The sequence below is a fragment of the Protopterus annectens genome, chromosome 10.part0 (genome assembly GCF_019279795.1).
Source record: "Protopterus annectens isolate FY-2018-M chromosome 10.part0, PAN1.0, whole genome shotgun sequence".
In the NCBI taxonomy this organism is placed as follows: domain Eukaryota; kingdom Metazoa; phylum Chordata; order Ceratodontiformes; family Protopteridae; genus Protopterus; species Protopterus annectens.
Window position 1 is genome coordinate 354,876,736 of NC_056744.1, and position 18,714 is coordinate 354,895,449.

At 40.9% G+C, this 18,714-nt stretch overlaps 1 protein-coding gene across 5 annotated transcripts in view; it reads left to right on the forward strand.

Moving 5' to 3' along the window:
• Nucleotides 1-18,714, forward strand: part of FAM20B (FAM20B glycosaminoglycan xylosylkinase) — a 381,708-nt gene that overhangs the window by 96,089 nt on the left and 266,905 nt on the right. For all 5 annotated transcript variants that reach the window (XM_044085258.1, XM_044085253.1, XM_044085257.1 and 2 more), the window contains exons 2-3: nt 3,100-3,213; nt 15,884-16,387. In XM_044085258.1, coding sequence (XP_043941193.1) covers nt 16,011-16,387 — 377 coding nt within the window. In that variant the 5' untranslated portion in view covers nt 3,100-3,213; nt 15,884-16,010. The remainder of the gene's footprint in view (nt 1-3,099; nt 3,214-15,883; nt 16,388-18,714) is intronic.

Here is an 18,714-nt window from a genome sequence, read left to right on the forward strand (position 1 = left end):
TGTAAAAAACTTCTCAAAAGCCAACTTCACACTTCTTAAGGCAGAAGTGGCAAACTTCATGACACCCATGCAGACGGACAATAGAGGTATGACTGCCGAATCCTACACAAATGCACTTTATAAGCACTTACACGAGTGCATGGATCATGCTATCCCTAATAGAACCAAGATGTTCTCCTCCAAAAAAAGGAAGCCAATCTGGTGGTCCTCCGCCATAAACAAACTCTACAACAGAAGAAAGAAACTGTTGCAAAAAAGAGTAAAATCCCATGACTGGAGGAACTCCCTGGTCAACCTCAGTAAGAAGCTGAGATCCCTCATAAAATCCTCCAAAGCTAGTTACGAAAACAAAATTGCCACTGACTCTAAAGACAACTACAAAGCATTCTATAGCTATGTCAAGAATCTAAATGAGAACACTCAGATCTGCTCTGAGTTACAGCATAATGGCACTAAATATACAGAACCAACTGATATTGCCAACATCCTAGCAGATAGGTTCAGTGCTGACTTTACCCCCCTCTCACCCCCTAGAGGGCCCATCTCTATACCGGAAGAATGCAAAGTTCCTATAATCACGGCTGCACAGGTAAAAAACACACACTCCAAAGCCAAAAAACACAGCATCCATGGGACCTGACAATATCCCAGGCTGCGTTCTACGCAAACTACAGAATGAACTGGCACCCTACCCAAGTACCATGTTCAATCATAGCCTCACCTCAGGCTTTGTACCCACTGAATGGTGCACCACGACAGTTATCACACTCCACAAAGGGGAAGCCACAACGGACCCCGGGAACTACCGCCCCATTAGCCTGACGAGCCTGGTCTGCAAGGCCATGGAACGTATCATCATGGAACTCATAAACAAAGACATTGGTAATGTCCAAACTCTGGACCCTACTGGACCCTACTCAGTTTGGCTCTGGACCGTACTCAGTTTGGATTTGTAAAAGGTAGATCATGTCTCCTAAATCTGATTGACTTCTTTGAAGCAGTCACCAAAGCCATAGATGATGGTAAAATGATTCACACAGCTTATCTAGATCTCGCCAAGGCTTTCAACACTATCCCTCACTCTGGAATTATAGATAAGCTCACTAAACTAGGTATAAATCTTTTATGTCATAAGATGGGTCGCCAACTGGCTCACGGACAGAACCCACACTGTGAAAGTAGTGGATTCCAAATTCGACATCAGGCCAGTGACAGGTGGAGTACCACAGGGTTCAGTCCTGGGTCCTCTCCTGTTTGGTATCTACTTCTCTGAAGTGCAGGTCAACACAGAAGGTCTTTGGCTAACAAAGTTTGCAGATGACTGCAAACTAGGAGCCATAATCGAAACTCCTAACGATGTGGACAAACTACAAAAGGGCCTCACTGAGACAGATACCTGGTGTCAAAGCCATGGCCTGAAGCTCAATACCAAAAAGTGTATTGTCATCCCCTTTGGTAAAAACTCTGTACCCATGAACTACCTACCACATAGCTGGTAGTCTACTTAATGCCGAAAATGTGATGAGACCTTGGGACACAGGTGGACAGTAGTCTCTCCTTTGATATTCACATCGCCACAGTGGTCAGGAAATCCTTCTACGTGGCTCATCTCATCACAAAAGGATTCTCATCCAGAAAAAAAGAGGTCATTGTTCCCCTCTACTCATCACTCATTAGACCCATTATAGAGTACAACACCCCTTTTGATATGTACCTCACAAGACATCTACAACAACTGGAAAGACCACAGAAATACCTCACTAAGAGGATTACTGGCCTCAAACAGATGCCCTATGCAGACCGTCTCAAAAAACTACAGCTTTACTCCATCGTATATCGCCTACTCAGGGGCGATCTCTGCCTAACCTACAAAGCTATGTCAAACCCAGAGCTGTTGGACATGCTCCACTTAAAGAAATCCCAATCCCTCCGAGCTACACGCTCTAGGGACCTTAACCTTGTCACCACAATAAACAGAACATGCTGGAGGGATAGATTCCTGTCCCAGAGACTTCCCATACTCTGGAACAGACTACTTATCTATGTCAAACAGAGCTCCTCATTAGCACTCCAAGAAAAATCTTGATGATTGGATGGGAAATTCACCCCGGGGATCACTTCTGTGGCTCTGCTTGACAGGGGCATAGGAAAATAATTTTCTTGGGTGGCGAAAGCCAGGGTATATTTTTTGGCTAGGCTTGTATGGGCTCTAGGGCCGATAGCCTAATACCTACCTATGAGCCTATAAGCAAGATGAGTGACTGGCAGTCTCTCTACATTGAGATGCCTTTTGAGCAGCTTTTATTTCCTTTGTAATTGGGCTGGTAAGAAATATAATTTGTCAGTGTCCCAGTGGTAGATGCAATACAGCAGTAAACTTCGGTGGTTTCATTGCAGAGATCTTCTAGGTTGACTGTATTGTATAGCTTTTACTACACAGATGTGCGTCATGCACAGCAGGTAACTTTAATCTTTGGAAGGCACTCACATGATTTTGTATACCTTGCTGATGCAGACTTTCTCTGTATAATAACTCCACTCATATGGTCTCTGACGTGGGGAGAGCACTGTGGCACATTCAAACTGCTTGCTTTGAGGAAGATGAGATGGTCAGCATTACATTAAATTGTTTATGATGGGTTGTAAAGTTCTGAATTCTGCCTGTATGTATAAGGAAGACCATTTTCATTAACAGATCACTTTGGAATACTTGAATATCAGTGCAGTGTCTAGTTCATGTACAGGTCCTTCACTTATGCTGAATATTTGCCTTGTGCTGTTACTATAGATAGCTACATGATTTGAACCCCTGACACTAAGAAAGGTTTTCAGTGCTTGTGGTAGACTGTACAGTAGTTTGATTATTTTTCCCCAGCTAAAAGCCCCCCTACTTCCAGAGGACAAGTAGGAACAAACGGCCAGGGATAAACTCCTCTTCCTGTCTCAGTAGTTATTTGTAAGGCAGCCGTTTCACCATTGTGATAATGAACAAACCTTTAATGTAGGAATTTGGGGGGATCTCCCAGTCCTTTGTCTAGGAAGCAGCATGCTGAGTCTTGGTTTGCGTGTAGCTGTCTAACATTTGTTGTTTTTTTGCAGCTGGAGAGGATTCCTTTCACTTTGGGGAGAGCAGTGCTGTTTGCCAGTCCTTATGTTTCATAACGTGCCCTGTAAATGCTGTACATCTAGTACAGGCAGCTGAAGCAGCACAAGGTAACCACCTGCTTATATCTCTGTTCCATTCCATGTTTGCTTTCCTACTTTTTATTGCATTTTCATCTTTTGTAAATATGTGAATATTTTGTGTTCCATAGTCTGGTCACTTTTTAGGCCTAGTTGCATCCTTGAAGGGAGACTTCCGCTTGCACCATGACCTTGGTTCTTTCTCCTGTATCGCTGAAGCCACAATCCCAGGACAGAAATGAAATGAACTTCTTGCATATTTATTGCGGGTTATCCCTGCCGGTTAAGTAAGGGGGGTGGGGCATGTGATGTCCCTTTTGAGAAACACTGTAGTGTAATCAATCCCCGTCAGAAATTGATGTAGTCTGTCATAAGCTGCCTTTATTCTGGTTGAAACAATCCAGAATTCTGTTCTGAAACCCAAGGCATGGCATCTACCCTGAAGACACAGGGGGACAAATTAGAGCAGTATTCATTACTTGATAGTAACATAACATATTCAGAATGATTAACTTGCATAGAACTACATTTTTACACCTCTGTGTGGGAAGCTGAAGTTTTAGTGAGTGAATGCTGTCCCACTTCCCACTTATGCCTTACCTTTGGTAGAGCACCGCTTACTTAATGGGAAGCTTGGTCGACTTCACATCCACCGCTGTACGCGAACGGCAGAATGTTTTATCTTTAATTGTTAAACAGATTTGAGTAAATTAAGGTATAATTCTGTATAACATAAGACTTCTTCATGAGGTCCTTAGCTTTAAGGCTTTACTTCACAAAGCACACTTGGAAAAGGGCATTTTGTACTAGGTCAGTAATTTGTGAAAGCTTCGTAAAACTTTTTTCTGTTCTTAGTATGCTGTAACAAACCTTTTAAACGCAAGGCTATACGTGAGAATCTGATGGCGATGCAGTTCAACTTGGGGAATTTTATGCAGCATTCTGTCAGGACAAGCTTAGTTCGTGTTAATCGTGCCATGTGCACCAATGATGCTGTTAACTGTTTTACAAATGCAGCTTAAAAGTAATCCACAATTAAAAATCTGCTTCTGCATTTACATTAGTTTGTAATGGCTTACTAGTCAAAAGAACATGAATACGAAAATGGTAACTATCGAATGACTTCCAAAGAAAAGAGTAAGAAGGAAGTTTGACTTGCTTGCTTTTGATTTTTTTCTAACTGGGATAGAACACTAATCCAAATGAACCTTTTTAGGCTCAGCCCAGGAATGTACCTGAGCAAATACGTTGTTTTTTTACAGAGCTAGAATGTACATATCGCAAAAAGTTTGAAATCCACATACATTCTGAGTGAATTATAGGTGTTTTAATAAAAACCCCCTTCCTTCAAATAGATTTGTCACATGCATTGCAGTGTGCAGAGGAACACTGAAAGTACACTTGTGTACAATCTTACTATAATAGTACATGTCCTTTTCACTGTTTCAGTGTTCAGTACCTGTGGGATATCCTGCAAAGGATAGCCCAGTGTCCAGCCGTACATTTCACACAAGCGTAGGACATAAAAGTGACGTACATATGCTCTCAGTGCAGTACTCCGAGAGAACTAGGACCCCCAGTGGAAAGGAGAACATGTACATCCAGAAATATGAGCCCAAGAAGGAGCACCACCTCTTGGCCAGAAAGAAAATACCATCCATGGTAGAAGAGGAAAAGAAAAGGGGGAGGGAGTGAATACTGCAGCTGTGAAAAGGAGGACATCTACCGTTATGGTAAGATTTTGCACAAAAGTACTATTCCGTTCCCAATCACTTGTTGCAGTATTCTTAACCTCTGGGAGAGTACAAAAGCTACAGTGAAGACAGGGAAGGATGAAGGCAAGGAGAAGCCGTCCATAAACCCATGAAGGATAGCTGTGGCAAAACCGGCTGTGGAAATTACATCCAGTTTATGTTTAGTGAATGTATGAACATAAGACCAAGTACAAGCTTCAGAGATGGAGTTGGTGACCAAACTCTTGAAGAAAGCCCCCCAGGAAGCCACTCCCCTAGTAGAATGAGCCCTAACAGAAGCAGACAACTGTTTGCAATGAAATCCAGGAGGAGACTCTTTTTTTTGAGGCTGCCAAACCCAATGTCTTGGTGCAAAAAGAAACAAAAAGTTGATCAGATTTATGAAAGGCCTTGGATTTGCATAGACAGCTCAGATGTTATAGACAAAATAAAGGTATGAAGAAACTTCTCACTAACAGACTGCAGAAAAAGGAAAGAAGCTGTTTAGACCGATTTTAAGGGACAGCTCATTAACCACCTTGGACATAAAAGGATTCATACGGGGAGAGACCTGTCTGTATGAAAAACAAAAAGGGGGGACCCCCATCAAGACTTGGAGTTCAGAAACACTTATGGTGAAAGTTAAAGCAATCCGTAAAACAATCTTCCAGGTGCGGTGTCTCAAAGAAGTGGCAGCAGGCTGAAAAGGAGCCAGAGTAAGGTTTAAGACGACAAAATTAAGATCCCAAGAAGGGGAGTAAGCTTTCTTGGAGGTCTGATATAAAGTGCACCCTTTAGAAATTGCTTGAGTTCAGATCTAGAGGTCAAAAGAGGATTCAGTGGCATACAGGCAGCAATTGCTGACATGAACTTTTACTAAAGAATATGCTAAGCCAGCATGTAGCAGTTCACACAGGTAGGAAAAAACAAAGGGGACCTCCCCACTGAGAATGGATCCTGGTGATGTTGAAGACCCCAGACAGAAAATCTCTTCCACTTGGACATGTATAACTTTCCCTATCCTGCAGCACCGTAAGCAAATCCTGAAAACATTGGTTTCTGAAGGGAATTAAAACCCTGTCACCCAAGATGTCAGTTGAAGATTGGACAAGTGAAGGTGAAAGACATATTCGTTGTTCTATGTGCAAAGGTACATGGGGTAAGGTAACTTGCGCCGATTGCCCCTCGTTAGATGTTATAAGAAGGGGAACCAGTACTGTCTGGGCCAAAAGGGATTTGCCAACAAGATTTTTGGGATATCCCTTTATCTTGTGAAGGACCATGGGAAGAAGAGAAGGATAGGTGTAAAGGAACCTTCTCTTCCAAGAAAAAAAACAAGGTGTTCACTTTCCAAGCCATAGGACTTGGAAATCTGAAACAGAACGGAGAGAAGTGACTGTTCAAAGGAGAGGCAAAGAGATCACTTGAGTAATATGCCACCGATGAGCTATGTCTAGAAACACATGTCTGTGAAGCATCTGTTCGTGAGACTCTGTCCTGGACATGTTGATAGAATCTACCACAAGCTTGTGCTCTGTGTATAGTCTGCCTGCAGGGTCACCTGCTGACTGATGGCTATTTCCCAGGCTTAAAGGGCTAGTCTGCAAAGAAGGTAAGACCTCATGCCCCTTCGCTTGTTTGTGCGCCACATGAGATGACTGTGGTGGTGTCTGCAAAAACCTTCAAGGGATCTGGCACCCAGAGCGAATGGAATGCTTGAAGAGCCAGAATAAGAACCCTCATTTACTTGATGCTGATGTGATCTCCCTCTCTTTAGGGGACTAAAGGCCCAGAACCTTCAGGGTGCCTGAAGGAGCTCCCCAAGGGAGCTCTGAGGCATCTGTGAAGAGTACCTGGGATGGCTGAGGTTGAAAGGGATAACCTGGATTGAGTGAATTTCTTGTTTGAGACAAGGGAGCAGAGGAACTAGATAGTTCTAATGGATGGCAGTGTTGAAGCCACCCTGATCTGAAATACCTTTGAAACTTTCTAATATAAAGCCTGGCCTAGGGAAGCATGGGTATGATGATATAAAGCCTGGCCTAGGGAAGCATGGGTATGATGATATAAAGCCTGGCCCTAGGGAACACATGGGTATGATGATATAAAGCCTGGCCTAGGGGAGCATGGGTATGATGATATAAAGCCTGGCCTAGGGGAGCATGGGTATGATGATATAAAGCCTGGCCTAGGGAAGCATGGGTATGATGATATAAAGCCTGGCCCAGGGAAGCATGGGTATGATGATATAAAGCCTGGCCCAGGGAAGCATGGGTATGATGATGATATAAAGCCTGGCCCAGGGAAGCATGGGTATGATGATGATATAAAGCCTGGCCCAGGGAAGCATGGGTATGATAGAAACCATGAACCCCAGAGCCCTTAGAAACTCCCTGGTCATAAGACAGGAAAGGGAGGTGGGGAAAGAAAATTTGTGAGACAGAACCTTGGTGGTAGGAAGAGAGGCTAGCATGGGAACAGTTTAGATCCTGCAGGATAGATGTGGTTCTGAGATGTTGTCAACACTGACTTCTGAAGGTTGACTGTGAACCCCAGGCTGTGCAGTAAAAGCTAAATAAATTGAAGATCCTGCACTAGCTTGGTTTGGAATGGGGCCTGAATCGAGAGGTTGTTCAGACAGGGGAAAATCTGAATGCCTTGAAGCCTGCAAAGGCGACCACTGAAGCTAGGCATTTGATAAATACCCTTGGTCCCTTTGAGATCCCAAAGGGCAAAGCAGAGAACTAAAACAGAAGAAGAAGTAATGAAATACAAACATTTTCCTGAATAGAGGGTGGATAGGAATATGAAGGTAGGCAGCCTTTAGGCCCAGGTAAACCAGAATGGGCTGGGGAAGCAACAGGGAGAAATCTGAAGAGAGCACTCTGAAGGATGGCACTATGAGAAAAGTGTTCAGAAAGGAAGGATCCAGGATAGGTCTCAAAGACTGCACTTTTCTAGGGGCGAGAAACATTCTGGAACAAAACCCTAGACCCCTCTTGGTCTGTGGAACCAGTTGAATGGTACCATGATCTGACAAACCCTGCAATACTCCTGCAAAATGAGAGAGGAGTTGTACAGGAGATTGAGGGATACCAAAGGAGGAGGAAAGGGTTTTCTAGGCCGTAAAGTAACCCTGCTTGATTTTGTAGAGAAGCCAAGAGTCTGTGGTAATTTTTTTGCCAAACTAGAAGAGTAGGGTAGAAAGCCTGAAGTACAAGGGAACCTGGCTGAGAGGAAGGGAGTGCAGAAAGTCAGATGGCTGCAAAGTTATCTGGAAAGGACTGCTTTTGGGCCCTAGATGTTTGGGTACGCTGATCAGAAAACAAGTCTTGGAGCCTTCTTACGTTTGTAAGTCTGTCTAGGCAGTCTACACAAAAAGGCAGTCTTACTAGGTTAATCCCTCTGAAACTTGGGAATGGGAGAAACAAATGTGCTTCAAATCTTTCAAGGCCTTACCCTGTTCCTGCAAGGTCTTAAAGAGCTCTGCATAACCTTGCAAAACAAGTTGTTTTATCCATAGGAGCATCCAGGAGTTTGCTTTAATATCATCTGGGAAGGTTTTAAGGTGAAGCCAAGAATAATGCCTCATTACAGAGTCAGAGGCAGCTGTCCTTGAGGAGGCATCTGCTGCATCATAGCTAAACTTTAGAGTGATGGGCAACTTGAGAAGTGGACCATAGTAAGGAAGGAGCAGAGGCATTACCTTCAGTTAGACATGTCAGAGACCATCTTCACAATCTGGGAAAGAGACCTTGACATATGGGTCTGGTAATTTATAGCCCTAAAGGCTAAGGTAGCAGAAGTGTAAACCACCTTACCAATCATCCCCAATAACTCTAATGTCCTTGTCTGACAGAAGGAGTTTAGATGACGGCAGTAGCCTAGAAGTATTATCAGTAGGCTAAAGAGTCAGCATCAGACTCAGACTTGGAGTCCTCTAGGTTTCATGCCCTTTTTGAGGGTAAAGGACCAAGGAGGTTTTTTGTCTTCTTCAAAGGGATGTCCACTCTGACAAAATGTTGTGGTTCGGACCCCTGCCTGGATTCAGTCAAGGTGGTCGGCACCTCTTCCCTAATAACAAGGATCTGAGGAATCCCTTTAGGCCTCTTGGAGATATTTAGCCATGGTTGCCCCCCCCAACATTTGGTGGACATTTGCAAGGGCTCCAAGGATGTGCGAGAAGCAGGTTCTGTGCCGGCCTCCGAGGAGGTCATGGCAGAAGAAACAGACAGTAGTACCAGGCTGTCCTCTGGGTCCTCATGCACCTTAAGAGGAGACTAGACAGCAGTATGCTTTTTATTTATTTTATTTATTTAACATTTGTTTACCGGGAAAGTCCGACTTGGAATAAAAAGCCAATTTTCAGCGGAGGCCCGGGGAGAAACGCTCTAGACACATGGCTGTGTACCGTGGGAGGAAACCAGAGCACCCGGAGTAAACCCACACAAATGCAGGGAGGACATGCAGATTCCACACAGAAGGCACCCCGGCCAAGAATTGAACCGAATCGAACCTCTTGCTGTGATGCGACAACGCTACCGCTGCACCACTGTGCCATCCATTTTTGAGCTGCAGCTGTACCTCAGGGTGAACGGATTCTGCCATGGTTCCTTGAGCTAACCACTTGAGACATTGGTTCTAGAGATAAATGGAAAGGGTAGAAAGATGACTATGGTAAAGTCTTTGGTACAAAAGCCTTGACAGATGGAACATTTGAGTGGTTGTGGAATGTGCCTAAACAAAACCGTCGCCTGGCATGGTGGTCCTTATGGGGAATCTGCCTCCCACTCTGACATTTCTCTTTGTTGGATGACTTGTAACCTGCTCTAAAATATAGGAAAAAGGAACCTCTGTGGGGTACTTAACTTAAATATGTGGGCTAAGTGTAACCAGCAAAGAGAAGGGCGTTCAGACCAACGTATGAGAATGGTGTTCAGACTGACAGCAGTGAATTTCTGGATTGAAAGCATGCATACATTGCTTTTATGCCCTACTGTTGTGCAGGGCGCATACGTCTTATGTATGACACTCTTTGGTAATAACATCTTTAGTATACTGGCCGGATTTGGGCTATCCTTGCCAGGAGTTACCAGAGGTGACGAATACTGCAACAGTGATTTGGAAGGACATGCACATTGCCATGCACAGGTACTAAAGAATAACCCAAAGTCTGACCTGGCATACATTTCTTTTTTTTTTTTTTCTTTTTCTTTTTTTTTTTTTAATACATTTTATGCAGAAAAAATAATGGGACACAACTTAAATGTCTTCTAAATACTAGCCATCAGTAACACAGCAATGCCTATCTGCAGAAGTAGCCTGTGCTTGGTAGTGCAAAATCAGAGACCTCTGAGTACTCATTTAACATCTGTTCATGTGCTGAAGCCACCGGAATAAAATATGTTCTTTGTATCGAGAGTGAATTCTCCACTGAAAGGATTAGAACTTTTGGATCTGTTCTCTTCCTTTTCAAGGTAAACCAGTCTTCCTCACTGTTTTGTCCTCCTCTTCCTCTTCATCTACTTTATTCCGCTTCTGTTCGTTTCAGTCAGAACCACTGCAGGTGGCCGGTTAGTCATTTTGTCTTGTGCTTGTTTCTTTTATCTGTGTTTCCATCTTTACATTTTGTTTTACCTCCTTGCTTCTGACCTTCTGAGCTTTTGGCATGAGTGCCAAGAGCAACCTTGGTACGGCTTTCACGTTCTACTGCTTGACAATGGCAGAATCCATTGCAGTGCGGGGTCCTCATTTGGTACAGCTTTCATGTTCTACTGCTTGACAATGGCAGAATCCATTGCAGTGCGGGTCCTCATTTTCCCCTTGTGTTGGATGTACTCCTAAACTCCAAATGGTATTTCACAAGAAGGCAAACATTAAGCCAGCCCAGATTTCTTGCTTCTCACACCACTGAGAGTATTTGGACAGCAGATGGATAGTGTTTTAATACTGGGTGCGAAATACATGTGACATTACTGAATGTACTCTAGTAGGTAATGTGAAGAGATACTCTAGTATTGTGTACAAATTCAGCTTTCTGGAATGCACCCTATTGTACAGTATATAATTTGATGTAGCATAGTTTTGTGCTGTTTCTGTAGATCTTCCTGAAAAACACTGTACCAAACTGCATTCTTCTCTCCTTGGTAATAGTGCAGCTCCCTTGTTTCAAAGATTAATATGCTTTGCCAGATCTCCCATACATATGCATACAAGACACAAAGTTCCTCTTTACAGAATGGTGATGTCAGTTTAGTTTCTTACAAAAAGTACTAAATCCAAGTTTCGGTAGGGTGGTTCTAGGCTAATTCAGCTCCTTCAATGTGCCTAGACCTAATAATATTTTGTAAAACCGTTTTTAACATGTTTGTAATATTAAAGGGCTATTGTATTGTATTTTTCATTGTTTGTAATACCTGGCTAACTGGCTGGACTTCAGATGTGAATGTAGAGATTGGATGCAAAACCTGTGGAAGTATTTTTCAGTTAACTTGCATTAAAAACATTTAATAAAACAGAATCTAGGGAAGAATAGGAGAGAGTTGCATTTCTCTAATTTCCTGAGACTTCGTACAGTAGCACTTGTTCGTTTATGACATTATGTGAAACTTCTGTGGCGTTGCGGTGCTCCTCAGGAGAGGAGATCAGTGTGGATTTCGGCACTAGAGTTCTATAGTGTAGTGATTAGCACATCTGCCTCATATGCAGGAGGTCCTTTCTTCAAATCTCAGAGCATTTTGTAAACATATTAACACCGAATAAAATTATCACATTATAGACAATTGTTGATCACTATCTTTGAATCCAGAGCTTGCGCGATATCCTAACCATTTAAAACATTTTTATTCCAGGGTAAAATGCCCAGCATGTGTTCAAAGATTTATGTTTTTACTAAGCTTACAGCCAAAGGAAACCATCCTTCAAACAACAGATGTGCTTCACAACTTCAGAGCTGGGTATGTCCAAAAATTCTGGACCAAATAAATGACAAATTCATCGGGCAAATGGTTAACCAGCCCACAAGGGGTCTGAACTTTCTGGACCTGGTCCTTAACCATCATAGCCCCAAGTGTATCATGCCTTAAATATCTTTATTTTTATATATTTTTTTGTCAGTTCAGACTGCAAATTAGTAACCTTTTCCTTTAAAGTTGCAAACTCCTGTGTTGTAAAAACAAATATTCTGAATTTAAGGGCTTTAGACTTGCAAACCTTCTTGACCGCTCATCACACAGCTTAACTGCAGTTTCACTAGTCTCCAAGCAGCTTCAGTTGCCACTTGCATAGATTGCCATACAACTCTGCATAATTGTGGAGATCTAGCATTTTCCACTAGAACCGAATATCCATCCATCCATCCATCCATCCATCCATTCATTCACATCCCTTTTCCCATTTTTTGCACATGGGGTCTAGGTGTCGCATCAACAGTGACAATCATCTAGATCCAGTTTTCACTGCTGGTTAGTCAGCCCTGCAATGGATGTTCTTCCACACCACTGTGTGTGTGTGTTTGTGTGTGTTAGTTATCCACCTACTGCTTGTCTTTGGAATGTAGAGGGAAACCTGAGCATCCTGAGAGAACCCACACAAACACAAGGAGGACATGGTGACTTTGTACAGAAGGCATCCCACTAGAAACAAATATATAATGTGCAATTTAAAAAGAAACCGTCTTGGTGATGTCTGTATAAATAAGCGAAGTTTGATGCCTTGTGAAGAACTTTTCTTGAAATGTCATCAAGGAACCTTTATTATTTTTAGTTGGCACTAGACCTTATTAAAATAAGCATTGGAAGCCATGGATAACTACAGATCCTCCTTTACTGACATTAGAAAATTGAGAACATTTAGGATTAATTCAGAATATTGTAAAGTGTTATTACCTGTGTTTACTGTAACGATAAATCTACTTGCATGGAGCCTGAGTTTAGTTGTTAGCGTTACCCCAGAAACAGTCATTCAAATTCCACAAGCCCTGTACACCCTCTAAGATTTTAATAGAGTAGTAACTGTGCTATCAAAAAATAAAAACGCCTTCTGTTTGCACAGACAGTTTATTTGGATGCCTAATATTGTGCTAAACATGCCCAAGCTGGACTCTTACTGCATGTTTAACTTACCATGTCACAGAGCACGACTCCCAAGGTATGGAAAACCACTGCTGTAATGCCTTTTCATAAAGGGAGGGGGCCGTACCACAGACCCTCAGGTCTATAGATCTACTTTACTGATCGCCATACCTTAAATCCAGTCCTGTGTTTAACCAAATTTGCCAATGGCAAATTACTTCTGTCCAGATGTAAAATAGTTGCAGCACGAATTGTTCTTTACAAAGTCACTGTTGTACAGAGAAAGGACTTAAAATTAATGCAAACAAGTACAATATTGTTGCGTTTTGTTAAACGCCACTCATTCGTAGCCAGTATCCCTCTCCAGATTACCATGGTAGTCGTCATCGTCCTTTACTCAGTCCTAATTAGACCAGTAATAGAGTACAATGCCCCTTTGTGCATGTATCAAGCCAGACGTGCATTGCAGCTAGGATGGTCCTGAAGATTCCTAATGTAATAGATTATTAGTCTACAAACCATTAGCTACCAAGATAGGCTTGAAGCCCTGTCCCTAGCATTTCTTCATGACCACTTACAGGAGACAAAATAAATCTTGCATTCCATACCAACAGAGACCCTGCTATACTAGATTTATTGTACCCCCATAAGACAAACTGTCCAAAATTTCACAGTACTCTAAAGCTCCGATACAAAAAATAATATATGGAGGGACAGATGCATGAACCGATCGCCCTATCTGTGGGACAAATTGCTTTTCTGTGTTTAGTGGCAACCCTGTATCTTTCAGGGAGAAACTGGGGGATTCTCTGCAACTACATCAGTGGGCTGACATACACCATCTGCTTTAAGGAGGACAATATTATGAAGGTTGAGATAGACAAGGAGAAGATTGCCTCTCATTTGCCTTGTAACTGCTGTGGTCAGTACAAAGGGGATTTGTAATTTACACAAATCCCTCAGAGGTACCTAATTAAGAATTTAGAGTTAGTTAAATCAGAAGGTAACTTTAAGGCTTTATTAAGAAGCTTAGAAATGACCAGCAGTTTGTATTTATCTTCACTAATGGCACCTCCTTCTCTGAATCGATGACATTGCTAATATTGTTGTGGCAAAGTTATTTTACAACTTTACCCCTCTCCCCATTTATCCTCATAACTCCTCTTCAGAAATCCCTTTAGACTGTTTGTTTTTGGCACTTTCCAAAGTTAAAATAACCATGGGTAATTGTTGAACATACTAAGCAATATCATTTCATCAGCTCTTTAATCAGAGCATGTGCTGTGATTGCACCCCCGAAGGTACTGGAGAATAGACTGTTAATATGAAGTATTATGTGCAAGGTTGTGGAACATAAGTAACTAATGAACAAGGATATATTAGTGACATTATATTCCTGGATTCACCGCACTTTGGTGCATAGGCAATATACCACCAAAGCCAGGTTTGGATTCTGAACCTTTTCTTAGGCCAGATCCTGACTTTGAAATGGTTACTGAGGCCATAGATAAAAGATGCAATAGTTCATACTAGCTATCTAGACCTTCTAAAGGCTGTTGACACTGAGTCACCAGCAGTGTCCCACAGGACTTTGTCCACCCCCCCCCCCCAGAGTATTTTTCTCTGACATAAAAGCTAATGTTGAGGGATTGCGGCTAACCAGTTTACTGGATGATTAACTACAAACTAGGGGCTTTGTCAGATAGCAAGGGGTGGACCCAACAAATACTTATTGTGTGAATCTTGAGCTTAGTGTTCACTTAAAGGAATGCAGCATAATTTCTTTTGGCAAGTCTAGCATTACTTCCACTTACCATATAGTTAACCCTGTCAGATTTAAGTGGAATTTTATAATGGATCAGGATTTGGATACCCATGTTGATAAAGATCTCCTTCAGGCTCACATTTCTGTGGTGTTTAGAAATTTCTTCTGTCTTGCCCAGCTTATCCTGCATTGTACATTTCCCAAGGTCCCAAAACATTTTTATAGCATCCCTGTTTTTCCCTTCATTAGGCCCAGCGTTGACTAATGCTTCGTTTGACTTGTACCTAAACCAACTTGAGACCTCCAGTATTTAATCACCAAAAATGTATGTGATGTCAATACTCTTAGCTAAGGTAATGGACCAAAAAGACTTGTCCTTTTACTCCGTCTCGTACAGAGTCCTAAGGAGTGTCCTGTGGTGAATCACCCAGGCTCTTTGAACTCCTACACCTAAATAGAACCACTAGTGACGTAAATGCCAGCTGCAGAGCTGTGAGCCTGCACTAACAAATCTGCATCCGATGACATAACCGGGCCCCAGTCCAACATATCCCTAGCCTGTGGGATAAGCTGCCATTGCACAGCAAGCAGAATACTTGTATAGCTGCTTTATGAACCAGTTTGGATGACTGGATGGGTGGTGGTGATTTTTCACCTTGAGATGTTGGCAAAATATATTTAATGGTGTATATCCTTAGTCTCCCATCAGTATTGGATGATGTGGCTGAGATTATCAACATCTTGTAGCCAAGGAGAACCAATAAAGAGGAAGTGGGCTTTTTGAACTTTACATGTGGTCATATGCTTAAGGCTATTTATTTATTTACCAGGTAGTGTCCACTGGACAAAAAGTCTTTTTTCAGTGGAGACCGGGGAGAAAAGCTCCAATGAGCATTGTTAATATTTTCCCTTAATTTTGGAAGTGAGTAATTCAGAACATGAAATGCTTAGATTGAACCAGGACTTATGACTGAGTATTGGCTAAGCGTCCAGAATCGAGCTGCATCTTAAAAACTGTTATAATCAGGCCGGAAAGGCTAACATTTAGAAGGGTATTCATTTGCATCTTTAATGTGCACATCTCTTGGAAGTTATACATTTCTAATGCACTGTACATTTTATTTCTGTAGGATGCTGAAAGATATGGTGAAAATGTTATCAGAGTCTGGGTGAATATTGCTGGAGAAGTCCATTTGGTGACACGTTTGTCTCCATCTGCCTGGCATTGTCCGGGCAGAGGAGGAGTCAAGGGTCACCATGAAGCTGAAGCAAAGAGTTGTCCTCTTGGCTATTCTTTTAGTCATTTTCATTCTCACCAAAGTCTTCCTTATTGACAACTCTGACACATCTGCTGCTAACCGGGAGGATCTCCGAGCTTTTCATCGCATGATGGACACTTTGAAAGTGGATCTTAACCCGCGACTGGATCATACATTGCAGTCTCCTTGGGAGATTGCAGCCCAGTGGGTGGTACCAAGAGAAGTTTACCCAGAGGACACTCCAGAACTTGGTGCTATACTCCATGCCATGTCCACCAAGAAAATATTAAAAGCCGATGTAGGATACAAAGGGACACAACTGAAGGCTTTGCTTATACTTGATGGGGGACAGAAAGTAGTCTTCAAACCAAAAAGGTAAGATCAATCTCTTCAGCAACTTTGACATTGTGTAAACTTGTGCCCACCTTATGAGAAATTTATTCATGTATCAATTCATTCATTTAGTTTGGTAACAGAGGAGCACTGAATCAAAAGTAGCTGTTTTGGTATCTGCTCAGATAAATGTAAATAACGAGCAAGTTAAGAAGTACTACGAGTACAGACACAAAGTTTTGTGAAGATGTGTTAGAGCTTTATATCTAACAGTGATATGGTACCAAGGCCTCCTGCTCATTTATTTCATATCTGTGGCACCTTAGTGTGAATCCTGTTTCATAGAATTTTAACCTGTTGTACTGTTAGCAGTTATCTTTCAGTAAAGATAAAGCTGTAGGGTCAACAAATATGTAACGTCTTGTGTAATATTATTTATTTATATTTATATATATTTATATATATTTATATTTATATATATATATATATATATATATATATATATATATATATATATATATATATATAGTTAAACTGTCCCCAAACGAAACACAGTTGGGAAATTTGGTTATTATACATGCAATAGTGAAATGGTAATATATGTTGCCCAATGCCTTTCATGCCCTAATTATTATATAGGCACGACTACAAGATGCTTAAAGAAAAGAATGCGTGAACATATTTTGGCAATAAAGAAAAAAGATCAAACAAATGCACTAGGTAGACATTCTACTGTCTGTAAAGACTTTAAGAAGTTTACCTTTTCTGTTTTGGATAGTGTTATTAAACATGCATTTATGGGTGACAGTAAAGTTATTTTGGAATGTAAGGAATCTTTATGGCAGTTACATTTAGGCGCTGATTATGCTCCTGGTTTAAACAAAACTATTAATATAAAATGTTTTTTTATAGATGAAACATTAAATAATTTATTTATAAACATACATATGTTTAATAATATTATTTTTTATTCTAGTTGTAACTTTTATGTTTGTTTTATGTTCTATATTGGTATGTAATTAATTATGTAAATAAGAAACTATCATGTGACTTTTTTATTATAAAAAGTACTTTGGGGTGGAGTTCAAACTGTTTCTGATGACGTTCACAGTGAATAAAGTGAATGAAAGCGCTAATGTGGTGTCCGTACTTATTCAGCAATTTGGAATGGTCGTAGCAGTTTAACTGTTGGTTATCTTCGTGTTGTTATTCATATATGTGTGTGTGTGTGTATATATATATAATATATATATATATATGTGTGTGTGTGTGTGTGTGTGTGTGTGTGTGTGTGTGTGTGTGTGTATATATATATATATATATATATATATATATATATATATATATATATATATATATTAGGTGTATTCAGCAACAATGAAAATAATCCAAAGTATTCACGTAGATGAATTTCTTAAAATCACCAGCAATTTATTAATAAAACAGAACAGGACGTAAGCGCTTTCGCGGAATCACATTCCGCTTCTTCAGACGTTAAAAATCTTACAAAAAAACACTGTTTAAATACAATGCATCATGGTATAGTCTATTAAACAATTAATCAATTAAACTCCATTTAATGTGTAACTACTGAAGCTAGACATCAAATAAGTAAACCAAACAGTATCTCACTGAAAGCTGACTTTCAGTTTCTTAAAAATAGTATAATATAATATGGTGTACTAATGTAATAAAATAATTGTACAGATACCTATATATATGTAGATACAATAGATGGGGGCAAGTTATCTCAATTTCCTAGCATTTAGAGCTGGTTTTATAGATATTGTGTCATTCAAACCCCTCCCTCTGTTTGCTCCTAATCTTAGAATCCATTTCAACTCTGCATTTTCAGTGTCATTGATAATGTTACCTAAGCGATTATTATGTGGTTGTATGTGTAAAATCTGAAATAAAAACGAATGTTCAGGTCCTTTCTGAATGACATGTTTTGCTATAGCACTGTATTCCTCTCTTCTACGAATACTGTAAACGTGGTCTCTTATCCTTTCTCGAAGAGACCTATTGGTCTTCCCTATATAGTAGGAGAAACATGCAGTGCAATGGCCCACATATACAATGTTTCTACTATTACATATCCCCTGACATCTAAGCTCCCATAAATGCCCTGTATCAGGATGCTTAAAGTATCTCGATTCATCAATATAGGAACAAAAAGCACAGTTTCCACATTTATTGGTACTAAAAAATATTGTCTCAGATACTCTTGCTTCACTGTTCTTATAACAAAGTGACTGTTTTAATGTTTTATTGTTTTTGAAAGTGAATCTAGGTGTATCTCCCACCAACTTATGTGTCTGTTCATCTACTAGTAGAATGTGCCAATTGTCATGCACAATATTCTGTAT